Source organism: Podarcis filfolensis, assembly GCF_964270895.1.
Source record: "Podarcis filfolensis genome assembly, chromosome: 12".
Taxonomy (NCBI): domain Eukaryota; kingdom Metazoa; phylum Chordata; class Lepidosauria; order Squamata; family Lacertidae; genus Podarcis; species Podarcis filfolensis.
This window is the reverse complement of record NC_139614.1, coordinates 1267134-1286805: the sequence shown is the minus strand read 5'-3', so window position 1 is coordinate 1286805 and position 19672 is coordinate 1267134. Positions and strand designations below refer to the sequence as shown.

General features: G+C 43.3%; 1 protein-coding gene and 1 long non-coding RNA gene across 3 annotated transcripts in view; one reads left to right on the top strand and one right to left on the bottom strand.

The window, feature by feature from the left end:
- LOC310745658 overlaps positions 1-10158 on the bottom strand; it is a 28723-nt gene extending 18565 nt beyond the window's left edge. The window contains exons 1-2 of the long non-coding RNA XR_014540287.1: positions 9870-10158; positions 7449-7579 (exon numbers count right to left, since the gene is read on the bottom strand). This is a non-coding gene — a long non-coding RNA (uncharacterized lncRNA). The remainder of the gene's footprint in view (positions 1-7448; positions 7580-9869) is intronic.
- The window catches only part of CNTNAP2 (contactin associated protein 2), a 999981-nt gene that overhangs the window by 870821 nt on the left and 109488 nt on the right, over positions 1-19672 (top strand). For both annotated transcript variants that reach the window (XM_083577628.1, XM_083577629.1), the window contains one exon: positions 12463-12590. In XM_083577628.1, coding sequence (XP_083433754.1) covers positions 12463-12590 — 128 coding nt within the window. The remainder of the gene's footprint in view (positions 1-12462; positions 12591-19672) is intronic.

Genomic DNA, 19672 nt, shown 5'->3' with positions numbered 1-19672 from the left:
ATTGCTGCTATGCTAGGCATTGTATTTGGAATGCTGTTTTCTTCCTGCAAATAAGTGAATTATTATTTATTATTGTTATTATTTATTAAATTTATATACCAACCTTTATACAATGATCTTGGGACAGATTACAAGATAAAAATACAGGAAAGAAACACAAAAGAAATATTCAAAAGAAAAACAGAACAAAACAAAAACCCCACCTCCCACAAGTGCATTTTAAAGGCCATAGAATATTAATCAGCCAAAGGCCTGGTTAAAAAGGAATGTTTTTGCCTGGCACCTATGGATATGTAACGAAGGTGCCAAACAAGCCTCCTTGGGGAGAGCATTCCACAAACAGGGAGCCACTGCAGAAAAAGCCTGTTTCCGTGTTGCCACCCTCCGGACCTCTCTTGGAGGAGACACACAAAGCAGGGCCCCAGAATATGAATGCAACAGTGTGGGGAGAGGTGGTCCTTGAGGTATTGTGGGCCTGAGCTGCTTAAGGCTTCCTACAGGCAACTCCCATCCTGCACGCATTCAAGGCACATGTGGCCGCTGGTGCGCATGCCATTTTTAGCCCCAGAAGGGGCAGAGTGGGCTTTCGCGTGCCCTGTCAGCACACACACAATGACCCCAAGCACAACCCCTGTGCAAGTGGGGAGCTGCCTGTAGGTCAAAACCAACACTTTGAACTGGGCCCGGAAACTAATTGGTAGCCAGTGAAGTCGGACCAGGATCGGTGTAAGATGCTCAAACCATTTTGCCCTGGTGAACAAACTGGCCACCAAATTCTGCACCAACTGAAGTTTCAGAACCATCTTCAGAGGCAGCCATACATATAACACACTGTAGTAACCAAACCTAGAGGTTACCAGAGCATAGAAAACAGAAGTTAGGCTCTCCCTGTCCAGATCAGGTTGCAGCTGGGCCAAAGCTGATGGAAGACACTCCAGGCCACCTGAGCCTTGAGTGACAGCAAAGGATCCAGGAGGACCCCCAAGCTGCGGACCCACTCCTTCAGAGGGCGTGTAACCCTATCAGAGCAGGCAACCTCCCAGCCATCTGGACGAGGGAACCACCTGCTCACAGTGCCTCAGTCTTATTAGGATTTTCTTTTTTAAAAAATATAATTTTTATAACTTTTTCATTAATACAATACCAAATCATACCTGTCAAGGCTGCCCAAGGTCCCAGCTCACAAAGGACCAACGCTGCTTTCTAATTAAATACAAAAGTCTTTATTGAAGTTCAGTTTCACTTCCAGAGCCGCAGCGCGCAGCCCCACGTCTCAACTGTCAGACTGTCCCCTACGCTTCCCTCGGATTCTTCCCCTTCGCTCTCCAATTCCTCTCTCCCCAGTGCTCCTGCTCCTGATTCCCTGACAATACCACATAATAATACAATCAAAAAAGCCAATTAATGAGTTCCAAATTCAATGTTTTTGGATGACTTCCCGTGTTCCGGTTATCAGGGCCCTTGGCCCTGTTCAGTTGCATTCAGTTGGAACTTTCCTCCACTTGTGTTCAAGACATCTCCCAGCTTGTTTCCTTGCCCTAAGCTCTGGTATACTAGGGAGTATCTTCTTCTTCTTTGGCGATCCCTCGTAGCTGAGTAAGATTGTCTTCCATAAATACGGTTTTAACAATGAGTCCGTAAGTGACTGTGGAGGCCAATTCTCAATCCACACATTCTTCCACAGTGGGGACATTGGTTTCCGGGCAGGAGTTGATCACGGTGTGGATTTGCCAAGCATGCCTTCCTCTTAGCACGTTTCTCCCTTGCGTCCTGAGTTCAAGTGTCTTCAAAGCCCATGACACCTTTGGTAAAGGCTGTTCTCCAACTGGAGCGCTCGCAGGCCAGTGTTTCCCAGTTGTCAGTGTTTATACTACATTTTTTTAGATTTGCCTTGAGACTGTCTTTAAACTAGGGAGTATACTAGGGAGCCAAATGGGCTCCACAAAGTGGGAGAGGGCACTCAGGGAAAATCATTTCAATGGCCTGAGCCATTCAAATGTTCCAGAGGTCAGCCAGGGCATCAAGAGCAGCACCAGTCACATCAGCCAAAAAATCCTGCAGAACCATTTGGGAAGCCATTGGATCCATCAGCCTCCAAGGGCAGACCATCCTCACAGGTCCCCCACCTCTGCGGAGGGGGAAAGGTGCTGAAAGCCTAAATCTCAACAGGAAGTGATCTGACCATGACAAGGGAGTGATATCAATGTCCCCCATTAACAGGTCACCAAGGTCCAGAGTGTGGCCTGCCATGTGCTGGTGACATGTTGGGACAGCCAATGAAGTTCTGAGCCACCCCAGAGCCAGTCACCTTGGCATGGATTTTGAAGTGCTCCAGAACCAGGGGTCTGGGAGTCGTGAGCCCTGCCTCTGAGATCAGCTCTGTCAGAACACAGACTCTAGTTCTCTCCACCAACTGGACAGAGAGCCTGGAGATAGAGAGAGAATCTCTTCAGACCACAGCAACTCCCCCTCCCTGCCCCCCAAGTCTGGCCTGAGGCTGCACTGAGTACCCAGGTGGGCACAGCCAGGTGAGACCAACTCCACCCTGCTCACCCACCCAGGTCTCAGTGATGCAGACCACACCAGCCTCCTCATCCATGATCAGATCTGATCATATCATGGATGAGGGAGGTCTTACTCCTAGCCAATTTGGCATTCAGCAACAGCATGCTTAATCATGCTTATCATGAAAAATGTTTATTAAAAATCCCAGGCTCCTTCTACTTAATTTCAGTAGAGTAAATGAAGAGTTTGATTCATTTATCTTTTGTTTGACCCAGCTACAAACGCTTGTGTTATGACAATGCAGTTTATTACAGCAATGTCTGAGCTGGGATAAAACTAGTTCTTTAGTTTCTAGATCAGACTTGATGTACTATATAGTGATAATAAACCCTGAATTCAGACATGATAAACCATGGCTAATCTTGATAGAAATGAGCTCATGTGCTTTTTTTATTAACTGCAGCTTGTTGTGTTTTCTGTGGTTTATATGACTTGCTGTAAGGGGGTGGGATATAATGTGACCAAGCGTTCCACCTTGCAGCCAGGACAATCAACATGGTCTTTAAACCACAAGCGAACATCAAAGAGACAACAGGTGTGGTTCTTCTGCAGTTCCTCCCTCTTGGTTCATCTCATTTGCCACCCCTCCCATCAGCTGCTCAGCTGCACACATTGAGACCTGTGTGTCATTGTGTGGAGAGGGAGGGTGGGTGGCCATGCTAGGAAGAGGATGGGACAACAGTTGCCTTCCCTTCTACTTCATCCAGAGTGTTATGGATCCATTTCTGGGATCTGGGTTGAATCTTTACTTTCAAGAAAGTCCCACAGGGCTCAGAGAGCTTGCTTCCTAGTAAGCATGTTTAGAATTGCAGCAAAAGTGTGATTATACATTTGGTATATATCAGAAATGTGTGTGTGTGTGCTCTATTGTAATATGCGTTGCATATAGTTTTACAGTCACACAGTGTGATTCAATTAGTCTGAGTTCTCTCTCTGTCTCTGTCTCTGCCTCTCTCTCTCTCTCTCTCTCTCTCTCTCTCTCTTTCTCTCTCAAAAAGCCCTTCCCTTTGTCATTTATGCACAGGAGTTTCCCCCCTCCTTTTCTACTCTCAATACAACTTCAAAGCTATAATTTGATATTAAGGTGCTGCAACCTTCATAAACCATGAAATCATATCTGAAGGTCTGAAATGAAATACAGTGTTTAACTAGGGATTATCCTTCCATATCCATTCAGCCAGAAACCATAACTTATTCTATATTTATTGCATATTTGTGAGGTTTCTTGAATGCATTGCATTTGAAGTCTGCTCTGCTGTCACTCAGGTTTTTTGGACAAGCTAGATGATTTCTAACATCTCAAATGGTTTTCTTGCAGGGTATGTGTGGAAAGAGCAGGGAGAGAGATAAATAAGGAGTAAAAAATCACCAGGTTGGCTTGTTATTTAAATGGAAATTGCACATTTACCCCAACAATTAGACGTTTCCATAAAATTCCTTCTTTCTTTTCTTTGTTTTAACCAAAGGCTGAATAGCAAATAAATAAGGGTTTTTTTAGACCTTAACAGGTGTTTTAAAACCTCAAAACTATTTACAAGTACAAGCAACAATTGTGGCTTTGTTTGCACAGCTCATCTTTCTGGCACACCATGCTCTTCAGCTGCTTTCTCACAGCATTGCCTTTCACAACCATTCATTTCCCACTCAACTCTCTTGCAGTCTAACTTGACTAGGTCTATAGCTTGATTGAACAAACACCTTCCAAAATTCTAACTTTAATTGGAAATATTCTTAACAACTCTAACAGCACAATCCTGTACATGTCCAGGTGACGTCAATAGGGATTACTTCTAAGTAGACATCTCAAGAATTGCACTGTTCGATTTCTGCAATATGGATTTAAATTAGCCTCACATTTTACACTGTTTTATGGGTTGTGTCATGTGTATTAAGTGACCAAATGATATTACAGTAGGAATGGCATATAAAGTCACAAATATGCTGTAGGATTCAGCTGCCTTTGAATTGATAATTCAATCTGTCACCTGTTTAGTGGCTCATTTACACCCTGTTTTTGGGCTATTTAAGAAGAAATCTTCCATCATGTCAAGGCAAAACCCATCTGCTTTCATTCACCACTCTCAAACATTAAGTAAGCATGCAAGATTTCAAATCCCCAGTGAGAAAATCCTGTGGCAATTTTCCGATTTCCAAGGATATTAACGCTGCTAACATAAAACAGTTCTTAAATCATAAACCCTCATAAACAGACCATAAAGTCTTCAACAAATGAATGAGGCAGCATTTCATTTTCTAACAAGGTCATCTTGCCTCCTGGAAAAGATACTAAAACAGCAGCCTAATTGAAATGAAAATAATTCTATGAGACATATGCCAGTGTTTACAAGCAGTCCAAAAGTGAAGTATCTGTTTCTCCCTGTTACTTTATAGCAGAGTGATCTACATAATGAAGGGGGGGCTCCCCAGCCCCAATCTGTTAATTACCTTTCTTGTGTGCTATTGCGTTTAATGTGTTTACGAATCTTGGCACATCCAATTGCCAATAATTATTTGTCACGAATGAAGGATAAAAATGTTTTAAAGATAGTTATTTAGTTCTCCTTTTTCTTTGTCTTACTGGAACATTTCAGTTAATGCCAATCACAGAGGCCTCCTTCCGCCCCCGGCGGATGCATCAACATCATGTTTATAGCTCAATTTGTAGCTCAATCACTCTTTTTAAAAGCCACTATTATAAACAGCATCTTTTGAAACCTTTACATAGCTTGGAGCCTGAAATGGTCCTTTCTTCTTGCCAATTACAAAATAATGAGGACCTTCAGCCTGTCTGGATTGAGTGCCCTGTCCTAGGTGGGAAGCCCGGCTGCTGCCAGTTGAATCCCCCCTTCCCACATTTCCTGCAGCACTTACCCTGTGCATTGAAATCAAGTTGGGTGCTTCCTAAACGCCATTCTTCGTGAGTACAGAAAGGTGACATCACAACATGGAGTTAGTTATCCCAGATGTCACTGGGGCCAGAAGAAATCCTGGATGCACCTCCATTTCCCATGGAGTTGGGTCCAACTCAGCTGGGCCTCCTGCTGCAGAACAATTACCCAACTGCCCCATGTGTAAAATGATGCTCTTAAAAGAACATTCTCCACAACTCCGATGGAAGGTTTCCCCTTAAGATTCAACTAAGTTGTAGCAGCCATAAATATGTTTCCTTTCAAGAAACTGTATCATCAACCTACTGAAGAGAGCAATGCATATGGGCCAACATCTTGAAATTTATCATTCCAGTACACTGTAAATAAGAACCAGTTTGACACAGTACCATTTCTCAGATTTTGACATCATAAGTGCACAAGCAAAACATTGAAGGGGAGGAAATGTTGCTCAAGAACTTTGAAGGTGGTGTTTTGAAAGTACAATATATTTAAGGGTTAAGAAACCTAAACATCTTCTTGTGGTAGTTTGTAAAGGAATCTGTGAACAAGGTCCTGTGTATATCGAAGTCACTCTCTGGTTGCAGCAACTATGGGTGCTCAAAACTGCTATAGTTTAACTTCCTTTGTTCCTCTTCCCTGTTGCCTAAAGAAGCCAGCTACTACTGAGCCTAGGGCTTGCCGATCAGAAGGTCGGCGGTTCGAATCCCTGCAACGGGGTGAGCTCCTGTTGCTTGGTCCCACCTAGCAGTTCGAAAGCATGTTAAAGTGCAAGTAGATAAATAGGTACCACTCCAGTGGGAAGGTAAATGGCGTTTCCGTGCACTGCTCTGGTTTGCCAGAAGTGGCTTAGTCATGCTGGCCACATGACCCGGAAGCTGTCTGCGGACAAACGACGGCTCCCTCGGCCTATAGAGTGAGATGAGCACCGCAACCCCAGAGTTGTTCGTGACTGGACCTAACGGTCAGGATTACCTTTACCTTTACTGCTGAGGAAGACGAGGGGCAGGGACTCTCCAGGCGGCTGTATTGACTGGCTAAACCTATTGCTGCTACAGCCAGTCAGGCGTAGATCAGCTTGAATGTACATGGGGGGGAGGGGGTTGCTTCACAGATTCTTGGATGAATTCCCCACCCACCCCCACAAAGAAAAGCTGTTGCAGTTAGCACTCAGAAATATAATGGGCTCTAGGAGTTTGTTTGAAGCAAGAAGGGAATGCATGATTTCAGAGAAGGTTCATTAGCATGGCTCCATGTGGTATAGAGATGACAGAATTAGTCACCACTAAAAGGTTACCTGTGTTGGCAAAAGTGTAGCCCTGGGTTACATACATAATGTTGGAAAGGACGTAGTCTGGGTGAAGATCTAACAAGAAAACTAACAAGTATCTTTTGTGCAGCTTGAATATATTCAGGTGGCAGTGAGGTCTGAATCATTATTCACAATTGCCCTTTGAATTGGGGTCTTGAATATATCAAGGAAGGACTTACATTATTGGGATGAACTGAGAAGCCATTACAATAATAAAACAGTCAAATTCCAGCTTTTTGCAAGTTATTAGAATGAACTACGGTATTTAAATTCTTCAACTCTTGGCTGGATGACATCTGGATTGATTTGTTTTTTATTTGTCACTAAGGTCTAGAACAGGGGTAGGCAACCTAAGGCCCGGGGGCCGGATGAGGCCCAATCACCTTCTCAGTCCGGCCTGCAGACGGTCCGGGAATAAGCGTGTTTTTACATGGGTAGAATGTGTCCTTTTATTTAAAATGCATCTCTGGGTTACCGTATTTGTGGGGCATAGGAATTCGTTCATATATTGTTTTTCAAAATATAGTCTGGCCCACCACATGATCTGAGGGACATTGGACAGGCCCACGGCTGGAAAAGGTTGCTGACCCTTGATCTAGAACGTTGTGTCCTGTAACTTGTGGCCTCCATTCCTCAGGCTCCTTTCCTAAGAAAGTGAGTTCAGGCACAGGGATCTTTCCTACCTCTTCTGCTGTGAAGACAGATACTAAGAATTCATCCAGCTTCTCTGCCATCTCCTTATCCTCCTTTCACACACTTTTGACTCCCTTGTCATTGAAGGGTCTGCCTCCTTTGCCAGTTTCCTGCTTCTAACCTATTTAAAGAATTTAAAATTGTTGGTCTTAAGTCTTATGTTAATGGGCTTCCTGAGTTTTTTTGCATCTGATTGTTTGCATTTGTTTTGCCAAAATTTGTGTCCTCTTTTAGTATCGACATTTGGGCAAGACTTTCATTTTCTGAAGGAGGCCTCCTCGCTTCTGATCACTTCTTTGCCTCTGCTAATTAACCCTGCTGGCATTCTCTTGGCCTTCCTGATCTGTGGTGCACATTCTAGCTTAGCTTTTGTTATTATGGCTTCAAATAATCCCCAAGCAATCAAGAGTTGACTCACTTGATTTGCCATTTCAGCTTTTTTGTTTGTTTGTTTGTTTGTTTACCAATCCCCTCCTTTTTTAGAGGTCTTCTATTTTGAAATTCTCATGTCGGATTTTCTGATAGCACTGTGATCACTGTTCCCATTTGGTTCAACAACATTTGCACCTCTTAAGTTTAAGACCAACATCACCTTCCCTCTGTTCGGTTCCATCAGTCCCTGTTCTCGGACACTGTAATTTATGGTATCTAGAAATTTTACCTCTTTGCTGTGACTGGAAGTGTGTTTGCCCTGTCTACATGAGTGTACTTGAAGTTTCTCATTACTGCAATATTTCCTACTTTGGGAGCCTCTTTAATTTCCATAATTTCATTATGTATCTCCATCTCATCTTCAGCATTTTGGTCAAGGGGCCAATAGTACATCCCCAGTACTAAATTAACATTATTAGAAGTAGTAGTATTTAACTTATTAATCACTTCCCATGAGGCATCCCGGAGCAATGTAAAACACAGTAAAAACATATATAGAACTGCATATATAAAAACAGCTAAAACTTGCACACACACAGTTGGAAAAAAACAACAATTACTCTAGCTTTAGCTTTGCCCTTTTCATGAACGGTCAGCATTTCAAAGAAGGCTGCCTGGAAAGTGCTGCCTTTCAACCCCCTACCTGGCAAGCTCAGTTTTGTTTCAATGACAACGCAACTGCATTTCTCCATGCCACTGGTTGCAACATGCATGACAGCCACTGACTCCTCCCTGGTCCGGTCTACCAAGCTATCTAGACACTACCAGGATCCCCACATCCCCTGGAGTAGACTTGGCATGAGAGGAAAACCACTCATCTAGGCATCCTAGAAGAGGATAAAGTGAAGGAATTGTGTACAACTATCAAAAGAGAGGGACGCAGGTGGAGCTGTGGTCTAAACCACTGAGCCTCTTGGGCTTGCTGATCAGAAGGTCGGCGGTTCGAATCCTTGTGACGGGGTGAGCTCCCGTTGCTCGGTCCCTGCTCCTGCCAACCTAGAAGTTCGAAAGCACGTCAAAGTGCAAGTAGGTACCGCTCTGGTGGGAAGGTAAACAGTGTTTCCATGCGCTGCTGTGGTTTGCCAAAAGTGGCTTAGTCATGACCCAGAAAAACTGTCTGCGGACAAACGCTGGCTCCCTTGGCCAGTAAAGCAAGATGAGCGCAGCAACCCCAGAGTCATTCGCGACTGGACTTAACTGTCAGGGGTCCTTTACTTTTTATTTTTACTTTTTACTTACTGTTGTTAGCCGCTCTGAGCCCGGCTTCGGCTGGGGAGGGCGTGATATAAATAAAAATATATTATTATTATTATTATTATTATTATTATTATTATTATTATTAAAAGAGAAGGCAAATGAGAAAACATGTCTTGTGTTGTCATTATGGTTACTTGAAATAGTTAGCTATAGCAATAAAACAAAATAATTAGAGGCAGTGCATTTATTAAAGAAAAGAAGCTGCCAGAAGTTGTTACAGCTGGGCTACTTGGGACAGCCCTGAGCAGATGCTGGTTTGACAACGGCCACATTCACCACCCCGGAAGGTGCTAAAAGCTACAGCAAGCTGTCTCCCTAGCTGGTTTGGGGGCCACCCCTGGTTCTGGTGCTGGTCAGGTAAATGCGCCCCCATCCCCCTCATTCTCTCTGATTCTGGCAGATGGCTATGACAGCTCAAAAGGGCCCTTGCGCAAACGCACATGTGTGCAATGGGAGAGGCCTGCCTGGAAAGCTTAAAGCCCACCACCACTACACAGGAGAGGGATTGAGGAAAAGGAAGAAAAGGCAATACAAATCAGCCCCGCGCTGGAGATTGACCAAATGTGGCCAGGAGCTAGGTGGAGCCATCAATCTTGTAAAAAGTGTAGACTTGCACATGCTGTCCAGCTTCCGTTTTTGCTTGAAATGTTCATTTTGGGCATCCCAGAAGTATGTAAAGGCAAGAATCAGGTGGGAGAGTGCTGGCCTGCAATGGCGCCCACCTGAGAGGTGATGGAACTTGGTTCCCGAAAGCTCCAGCAGAAAAAAAGCACTGATTAGAGCAGGTCACCATCTATGTGGGGCCATGGAGCCGAGCCCCCCCCCATTTTCACTGCGGGGTCTGGGCCCTCTCCATATTCTGTACCTGGGTGGGCCCTGTCAGGCCCTCCTGCAGGTGCAGAGGGCTCCGTCGGGCCCTCCCACAACTGCAGTGGGCCCCACCAGGTCTCCTCCCACCGCGTGATGTCACATACACACACCAGCGCCCCCCTCCCATGTGGGGCAGAACTCGGCATGCCTGGATTAGAGGTATGTTTTAGTTTGTCAGGGGCTTATGCATGCATTCTGCATAGAAAGCTAACAAACACTTTAAAAAATATTATCTTGACACTTTATTTATGTAGTGCGAAGAAAGTAGAAATCTGAAAATTATTCCGAGATGTTATCTATCTCATTACAATTACAGGATTATTCATCTCCCATTTGGTTATTAACTGGAATACAGCACACTGAGAATGTAATCCCTGTTCTTTTGGGGTGATTTCCTTTGGGAGAGAAGGATGATAGAGGCCATTTTTGCAATCAAAATTTACAAAATATTTAAATAGCGGATGCATTATTATCTAAGTACTGAATATTCCAGCAGTGATTATTTCTAAATATCCACAATGAAGTCAGCATGCTGGACTTGTTCTGTAATTAACTCGCTTTCCTTTGTGGGGCTTTAATGCTTGTAAGCAACACAGAATTCTGATGAGCTCTGTGGTGCCTGAAGCTCCCTCCATCACTTGGGTGACCAGAGGTTTCTCCACCAAAATAGCTTGGCCATCGTCTGTTGGTCTCCAGGTGCCGCAAGACCTCCATCAGCAAGCAGGCTGCTTCTCAGAGTCTCCCCCTCCAGCTTGATATGCTTGGTGGGGAGAAGGCCAGCTAATTTATACTCCAGAAGCAGACCGTGGGGCCCTCTTACTAATGCTATATTCAGACAGCACACTATTCCATTTCCCCAACATTCCCTTACCTGATACCTTCTGCATTTTATGTGGCCTTTCGTATGACATAAAAGCCCCCTGGAAATCTAGCAGACTCTAGTGTAAATTTAGCACTCACTTCTGTGTTAACTGCTTCCAGAAAACATCTGTTTGCAATCCTGTTGACCTGGAAAATCGTGGTATCCCAGCACACTGATATTTCCTGCCAAATTCATGGGTGAATCTTGGGGGAACGGAAGTGCACATGTGTTGGGTGGCATTGCTTTTGTGTCGCACCACCCACACTGGTGTGAATATCACTCAAAAAGCCACAGTTCCATAACACAACAGGGAATGTAGTGTAAAAGGAACATTAGAAAGAGCAGCAGAAGTGTCAGCATTATGACCAGGAAAACTAACACAAAATCCCATACCCTACAACGTTCCTCAGATGAAAATAGGGACATTTCTCACTCCTCTCAAGCTGACCCTCCTTGACCCCCCCTTTTTTACTGTCCCCCTCCAGGCCCTTCCTGTCCAAAGAAGGGCAAGTGCCCCCCCGCACCACTGGGACAGAGCACACACTGAGAAAACCCCTTAATCCTGATTTTATTTTATTCTTTGGTAGATTTACAAAAAGAAAAGCACACCCCAAAAAATAAATTTTAGAAAGGGGCAAGATTAGATGTGGATGCACAAAGCATGTTGTAAAACAACCACCTTTCCTCCCACTGAGGGTGGCCTGGCCCTCTGCCTGCCCCTCCGGGACTGGGCTTCAGTGGTGGCAGCCTGTAGGCTTTCAATAGCCATTGGTTGTGTTCAGGTATCTTATAACCATGACTTGATGTAGCCAAGCAAAAATTTACTTAACACAGGGGTTAAGTAATTAATGAGGAATTTGATGAAACATTTATAGTACTTATAAAGTTTCTCATATTTTTAATGGGAATGGAAGAACATTAACCATCTGATTGCAGGGCACTGCTTCATAGGCTATAAAGATATATTCTAATAACACAGTTACACAAGCGGATATAACAAACTTTGGCTATTTTTAATAGTTCGATTCACAATAAAGTCAATTTTGGCAAGTCTCAGAGGGATGGCAGAATTGAGCCTTTTGACATTTGGTTATAACCCCCCACAGCATTACGATAGGCCAAAAGGTTGCAAGAGGCATTCATCATACCAGTTAATGATTAAAAACCACAATTATTTTGGGTTTCCTTCAGACCCACTTGCAATTAGCAACCCACATCTTGCAAAACACTGATTGAGAACCCTGTATAATTAGGACCCTGCACTGTGCAGGCAGCTGACATGCATAGAGAAGGGTCCCTACCACAAACAGGAGCCCTCTAACACGCAGAGGGCAGAAGGGATGTGCATGGTGACATGATGGAGTTGGGGCACCCTTCCCCACTCTCCCCCCTATTGCATGTGGAGCTTGTGTCTTGTAGCAACGTAGGAAAAGGCTAATAAGATCATTGCATTGGTTTCATTGTTATTTTGGAACAACTATTTTCTTAGAATGATAATTTCACCATACAGTGCTCTCTGGGACAAAAAAAAATCACTCTTCAATGGATAGCTTGTGATGTTCTCTTCTTTTGTGGCCACTCAGGAGAAAAGATGCTGGCCTCCTATCTTACAAAGACCACCTGCCTGTCAGTCAAGTAATGGTTGGAGATATCGACCGGCCTGGCTCAGAAGCCAAGTTGACTGTGGGGCCCCTGAGATGTCACGGAGACCGTAAGTTTTCTATTACATGCATTATCTAAAAGGTTTCCTTGCTTAGTACAATTACGCGAAGGTAAATTGCCCTACCAAGACAGTTTGGGCAAATCTCTCTCTGTTTAAACTTGCATCTCAGAACATCCATAAATATATTTTGAGAAGTAATTCCTCTATTTGCCTCTAACAAAGTCTGTCACACAGGGAATGAGGGCAGTGCAGTAGAGAGGTAGCACCACCCACCTGCCTCCCTTAGAGGCAAGAGTGGGTTGCAAAGAAGAGTTTCAGGTCTTGTGGTGTCTAGAAGTTCAAAGACATTGCAAGCGCTTTGGGAAGAGAATTCTGTAATGGCCACAGTTTCCTAGCTATTGCAAGTTTTGGGCCAATGAGCCTTGGAGCCTATATAAGGCCTCTCCCCACACTCCTTGCCTGGCCTCGGGGCTCCTTAGATACATGCTTTTGCATGGTGCTCATTCAAAGCTATCTATGGAATACTGCAAAAACGCATACAGAAAAATGACTCTATAACCAGGCTTGGTTTTGCATCCTAAGTGCAGACATTCATCTTCCTTGCAGGGTAAATGAGGCAACTTGGGCTACCCTGCTAAGTTTATGACGATATAAACTGCAATACAAACAGCAGCAAAGCAGCGCTCAACATCTGTGATAGCACAGAACTCTGCCGTTAATGCCATTAGCATTACTATTTATATTGCAATAAACTAACTTTATAGAGGTATAAATAGCAGCATTGTGGCTAAATGCATCACTGGGAGCTTGGCTTATGGATGTATAAAGTTTGACATTATTGCTGGTGAGGATCATCCATGTTAACAAAGGTGGATGCTGGGCTGCAAACCAAAACTGCTTTTTTGCTGTATGTTTGAGCTTGAAGGTTGAAGAAGGAGCTGCAGACATTTCAGCACCAGCTTTTTCAGTTCAGATTTGGAGAATTCACTGTTAAAGATTCATTTCAATCCATGATCTCTTAATTCATGAAAAATGAAATCCCTACCCTAAGAAGCCATTAAGTTGGGGTGGATAACCTGATTTCAGCCCAAGGACTGAAATGGACAACCTTATGAGGTCCATTTGCCAAGGTGGGTATAGCAATCTCTGTACAGCGCTATACCCCAATGTCTGCTGAGTGGTGCACAAGATTCCTGGGGTCATGGCCCTCAACCACAGTCTGTGACTCTTCGGGGAGGAATGATGGAGTCTGCAGCATCTTTGAAATGTGGTTTATTAACACCTATGTACAACCTGAGTGCAGAGTTTACAGCTTTCTCATCTCAGGAGCTGCCGCCCCTGCCCCACCCCCAGCACTGCATTCAGAGCCATCCTGCCTGCCCTCTCTTCCTCTGCAGCAGCCCATGGAATTCTGCCCCACTCCTTCCCAGCAAACTTTTACATTTCGGATAATTGTTCCTGTGACATCTTGCTCCCCCCCCCCCGGTCACCATGGCAACCTGCCCACTCTCCTGTCTCTGTCCACTCCTCAGAGCTGGGTGGGGAGGCAGGTGGAGCAAGGGCATTTATTTTTCTTTGCCAATGGTCCTTGATGCTCAGTACCTGGCTCCCCAGTGCTCCTTAACTTAGCTGCACTTAGCTAGTCTGGCCAGGCTGGTTTGCATAAGCTAACCCATGAATTCCTTGCCTGGCACAGTTCCGCAGCTTGTATTTTCCATTATATCCCAAATGTTATCTAACTACTACCATTTATTAGTTTCTAATATTCACCAACAGTCTCTGGTACCCTAGATCTAGGACAGTCCGTTGCAGTCTATTCACACAAAAGCCAGAGATTTCTGCATGCTGCTGCTGCTGCTGTTGTTATTGTTTACACACCCTTCACCCTAAGGTCCCTAGATGTGGAACAGCATTAAAACACAATGCATGCTTCATCAACATTTGTCTTGCAAGCAAGAGGCATGATTGCAGTTGTTCAAGGATGCTTTGCATCCATACAGAAGAACCTGGGGTGGAGTGTGGAACAGGGCCAGTTAGAGATGTGGGTGGGAAGAGGGGTGTGACCTGGGGGGAATTCTGAGTGCCAGACTGAGAGGTCTGGAGGGCTGCATTTGGCTTCCAGGTCTGGAGTTCCTCATCTTTGCATCAAGTGCTTGGTGGTATCCCATAAACCAGGCTTCTTGTAATACAAAGATTCAGAACTGAGGTTACCTCTTAGCTGTGCAGAGGAAGGAGTACAATCCCTGAGCTGTTGTTTGGGTCCTCCAGCTGAGACCCACGGAGCAATGCTGATCCCAAGAAGTGTGTGCTTGCTAAGCTGCAGAGCTTGTCCATGCTGTCTTTGAAGCGCCCAATGAGCATTTCAAGGCTTGTGTTTCTTATAATAACCTTTATAATTCGGGTAATAGTAATCGTTACATGTCAGTCCCACTAACTTCTGGATGTGGTAAAACAAGTCTAAAGTACCGTAGTTTTGCTTGGGAATGCCATGACATTGAGTGTAACTGTATATTTCCCCCTCCAGTCAGTGTCCAGAGCCAAACCTGAAATGTGTGCCTTGGAAAATTATAGTTCCACCTTATCCATCTGTTCCTTTCCTATAAAAGCTGCAGCCTTGATATCTGTTATTACTCTTCTTCATAGTGTGTTCGGTACGCAAATATTATTTGTCAAAAGGGATTTTGCAGAGAAGAAATGCTATCTAGAATTGACAATTAACAATGTTTATTCTAAAATAGAATTCAGATGGTTTGGTTCTTCATCTTTGGATTTACAAATAATTATCTTCCACTTTGACTTTGAAATCATCTGCAGTATGCTTTCAGTTAACAGAAACCCCTTATTGCTGAGGATTTTTTAAGACTGCATTCCTAAACCCATCTACCTGGGAGTAAGTCCCCTTGATTTAAGTGAGGTTTACTTCTGAGTAGACATTTACACAGGTTTGTACTGTTCGTTTCTCAAAACAGGACAATGTTAATTTGTTTGATGTTTATTCATTTTATGTGGCAAAGATCCTCTGGCTTTTTGCCTGAGGTTTATTTTGCTTTTTAGAAATGTTATCAAGCATTCTACAGTTACTTTCTCAAATAGCTTTCCAGGAATATTTTTCACTTATTGCAATAGGGCATTCAGTTTATTTTTTTGTTTAACAAAATTTGTATACCACTTGATTGTAGTAAAACTGCTCAAGCTTTTCAGGAACTGTTGTTGACCATTTATTGCTGCAGGCAATATGTATTCAATATGCAGTGTAGTTAAAGATTTCAGACAATAGCAAGATACTGATCTAGAAAACATAAATATGATGTTGCAGAATCAAATTATTCTGACAACTGAGGAGTTCATAAGTGCCATGGAAGAACCCACTCTTCCAATACAAATTTCAGATATGTTAGGATATCACATACCATTGGAACCCTAAATATTTCTACTTGGTTATCTAAAAAGTTATTCTGGAAAATAATAAGAAATAGTGTTTAACCTTATAACTGCTGCTCAGATTATAATAGCTAAAAACTGGGGAGCAGCATAACTCCTACTATAGCTGAATGGATTGAGAAAATTTGGTTCATATTAGCTATGATTAAGCTAATTTATTAGAAAAGAATACATATAATCCAGCCAAACAGGTTTGTGGAAAAACTGGTATTTTTTGTAATGTTTTGGGATATTAAGTTCAATGAAAATGTTCAACCTTATGCTGCTTTCAACCTGATTTAATAGTATTTCTTTCATGTTCTTTATTTTTGGTTTACTTTGTTTATTAAGAAAATATCTTTTAAAATAAAAAATAAGAATTTTATTTGTGACTGAGTATGTGTACGTATCCAGTAAATGTTCACCTTAAACAAAAACACCACTCTGGGTGCCCTCCCTAATGAATGTGCTGGGCATGGCTATGCTGCCATGATTTACTATCCTCAACTTGCTGCTAGAGTGGTTCAGAAGCATGCATCAATATTACCGATACAACTCCTTTTGATTTTCTTTTTAGATTACTTCCTTTTCTTTCAAAGATCTTGCTTCTATTTTTGAAGGAATGATCCTCCAACCTAACTCCCCAACTCACATTCCTGAGGGCTTAGAACATGCCTTTCCCCTTGAGACTTTGCCTGTTTCCACTGCAAATCCATGTACCCAGGCTGCAACATAAAAATGTGACCATGCTCTTGAATTTACTTTGTTAACAAAACCATGAAAACGACTGTGTTAGGGTGATCGTCTGTGGAGATGCTGGAAGCCATGAACATAACTATTGCAAATTTCATGTCAGACAGAACAACATCCCTGTTGTGAAACTTTTCTTTTTTCTGTAGTCGCATACAATAAGAAGATGGGGAAGGTTTTGATCAGTGCTTTTTATTTATTTATTTATTTATTTATTTATTTAAAGAAAAGCAGGTGCCGGAACTCACCATGAAGTTGTTACAGTTGTTACTGCTGGGCGACTCGGGGCAGCCCTGAACAGTTGCAGAGCTGCTAAAAACTATGGCAAGCTGTCTCCCTAGCTGGTTTGGGGGTCACCCCTGGTTCTGGTGCAGGTCAGCTCAAGGTGCCCCCACCCCCCTCGTTTTCTCTGATTCTGGCAGATGACTAGGGCAGTTCGAAAGGGCAAACGCGCATGTGTGCAATGGGAGAGGCCTGGCTGGAAAGCCTAAAGCCCACCACCGCTACATGGGAGAGGGATTGAAGAAAAGGAAACACGAATTGGCCCTGCCCTGTAGATTGACCAGTCATGGCTGGGAGCAGCCAGGAGCCAAGTGAAGTCATTGGTCTTATAAAAAGTGTGGACTTGCAAACACTGGCCAGTTTCCGTTTTCACTTGAAATGTTCATTTGGGGCATCTCAGAAGTATGTAAAGGCAAGACCAGTGCTTTTTTGGGGGGGGAACGCATACCCCTAACCATTTTGTGAATCTAAGTTTGGCCTCATTGCAGGGCAGTATTTCAATATGAGTAGGAAAATGAGAGTACCTCTAAACATTTTTAAAGAAAAGCACTGGGCAAGACGCAGGGGGAGAGTGCTGGCTTGCAATGGCGCTCAACTGAGAGGGAATGGAAGTGCGTTCCCGCATGCTCTGGCTGAAAAAGGCATTGGTTTTGATGATGGACAGGATGGTGTCTGAACATTTGAGCACAGAAAAGGAACATTATTTTAAGACTTGATTTCTCCTTCCTGAGTCCTGTTTGTGTTAGAAGAGTAAGAACTGAAGAAGCAGGTGGTTTTTCACATCTCAAATTTATGTTCTTCATTTCACCTAGTTTCTGTGAGTTTTAGTCATCCAGTGAATCTCTTTCCTCTCTCAGCCTTGGCTCACTGCACTGTGTTGCTGTTTTTTAAACTTCCATTAAGTTTCATTGCTGAGATAGGAAAGAGCTGTTGCGCTTACTGTAATAGTGTGACCACTCAGGGGTTCACAAAGTCCAGCACTATTCTGGATTAAATATAGAACCATCAAAGGAGGGGAAATGGTCTTGAAATGTTGGGAATTCAGGAATTAATAAAAACCCTGTCCTTGCATTGATCTCATGTTCTCTAGAGAAATATACCATGAGCTGCTATTCATTGATTTTTATTGTATTTTATGCTTGACTCTTATGTCATTTCAGATTTTATTCCTTGTCTTTCTGAATTTTCCTTCTATATACTTTTCTATTTCATTGTTTGAGGCTATTAAAGGATTTTAGAGGAGTAATAAGTTAATACAGGGCTATGAATTGGCAACTGTAATTTCCTGTAACTGGTGTCAGAAGTAAGCAAAATTCCCTCATTTTAAATCTGGAGCACAATGAATACCAGCAAGACTATTTATGTTTCTAAGTACAAGTGTACAACCACAAGATGCTGTGTGGTTGATACCCCAACCCAGCATTTACCTATATTTCTTTACTAGAGTAAAAAAACCCATCCCATTCCACATTGATGTAAACAGGCTCTGTGATTATATAGACTGGTCTCCTTTTCTCTGAGTTTTGTATCACACAGCCACCGCACTTTAAACAACTCAATACAAACCAGGGATTATGCTTTGCATACAGTAACCTCATCCAGCCCACATTTCACCAGTTTCTCCAAAATAATATAATAGGGGACTTTGTCAAAAGCCTTACTAAATCTAGATGCACTACATCCACAGCATCCCCCCGATCCACCAAAAAAAGATATAAGATCCCTCTGACATGACTAGTTTTTGAGAAAGCCATGCTGGGTCTTAGTAATAAAAGTATCCTTTTCAAAATGTTCCCTTACTACTTCTCTTCCTATCTTGGGCTGCAGCTCCCTCCTTGCATCCTTTATGCTGTTATCACCAGGTTGGGCATCACTTTCCTTTTGATGAAAACAGAGGCAGAGTAGGTGTCGAGCAGTTCCGCCTTCTCTCTGTCACCCAACAGCATTTCTCCATCTTCTCCATTCAGTGAACCTGCTAGTTGCCTGTTCTTCCTCTTACTTCAAGCATAGACAAAGAAACATTTTAAAATTATTTTGAACCTCTCTTGCAAGACTGAATTCATTCTGAGCTTGGTCCAGCTCATCTTCTCCTCACAACTGTTTTGCTACTCATGTATACTCCTCCTTTGTTATTTCCCCTTTCTTCCATTTCTTATACAGTGGAACCTCGGGTTACCATCCTCCTTATGAACACTTCGGGTAACGAGCTCCGCTAACCCAGACGTAGATGCTCCTGGCAGCAAACTTTGCCCCGGGATGCGAGCGGAAGTCACATGGTGGAAGCAGGAGGCCCCATTAGCGAAAGCGCGCCTCAGGTTAAGAACGGTTTCGGGTTAAGAATGGACCTCCAGAACAAATTAAGTTTGTAACCGGTGGTCCCACTATACACACCTTTCTTATATCTCATCTCATCTATAAGCTCCTTATGCAGCCAAACCAGATGCCTCCCACATTTTCTTTCTTGTTGGAATTGTCTGCCTTTGTGTCTTCAATATTTCACCTTTAAGAAACTCCCACTCATCTTGGACACCCAACTACACTCAGCTTTCCCTTGCCTGTGTAATAAAACCCAAAAGGACATGTTCACTTCCTCCCATTTCATCAACCAGTTTTTCCCTGTTGGTGAGGACCAGGTACAAGACAGATGACTCCCTTGCTACTGCTTCCACCTTCTGGGA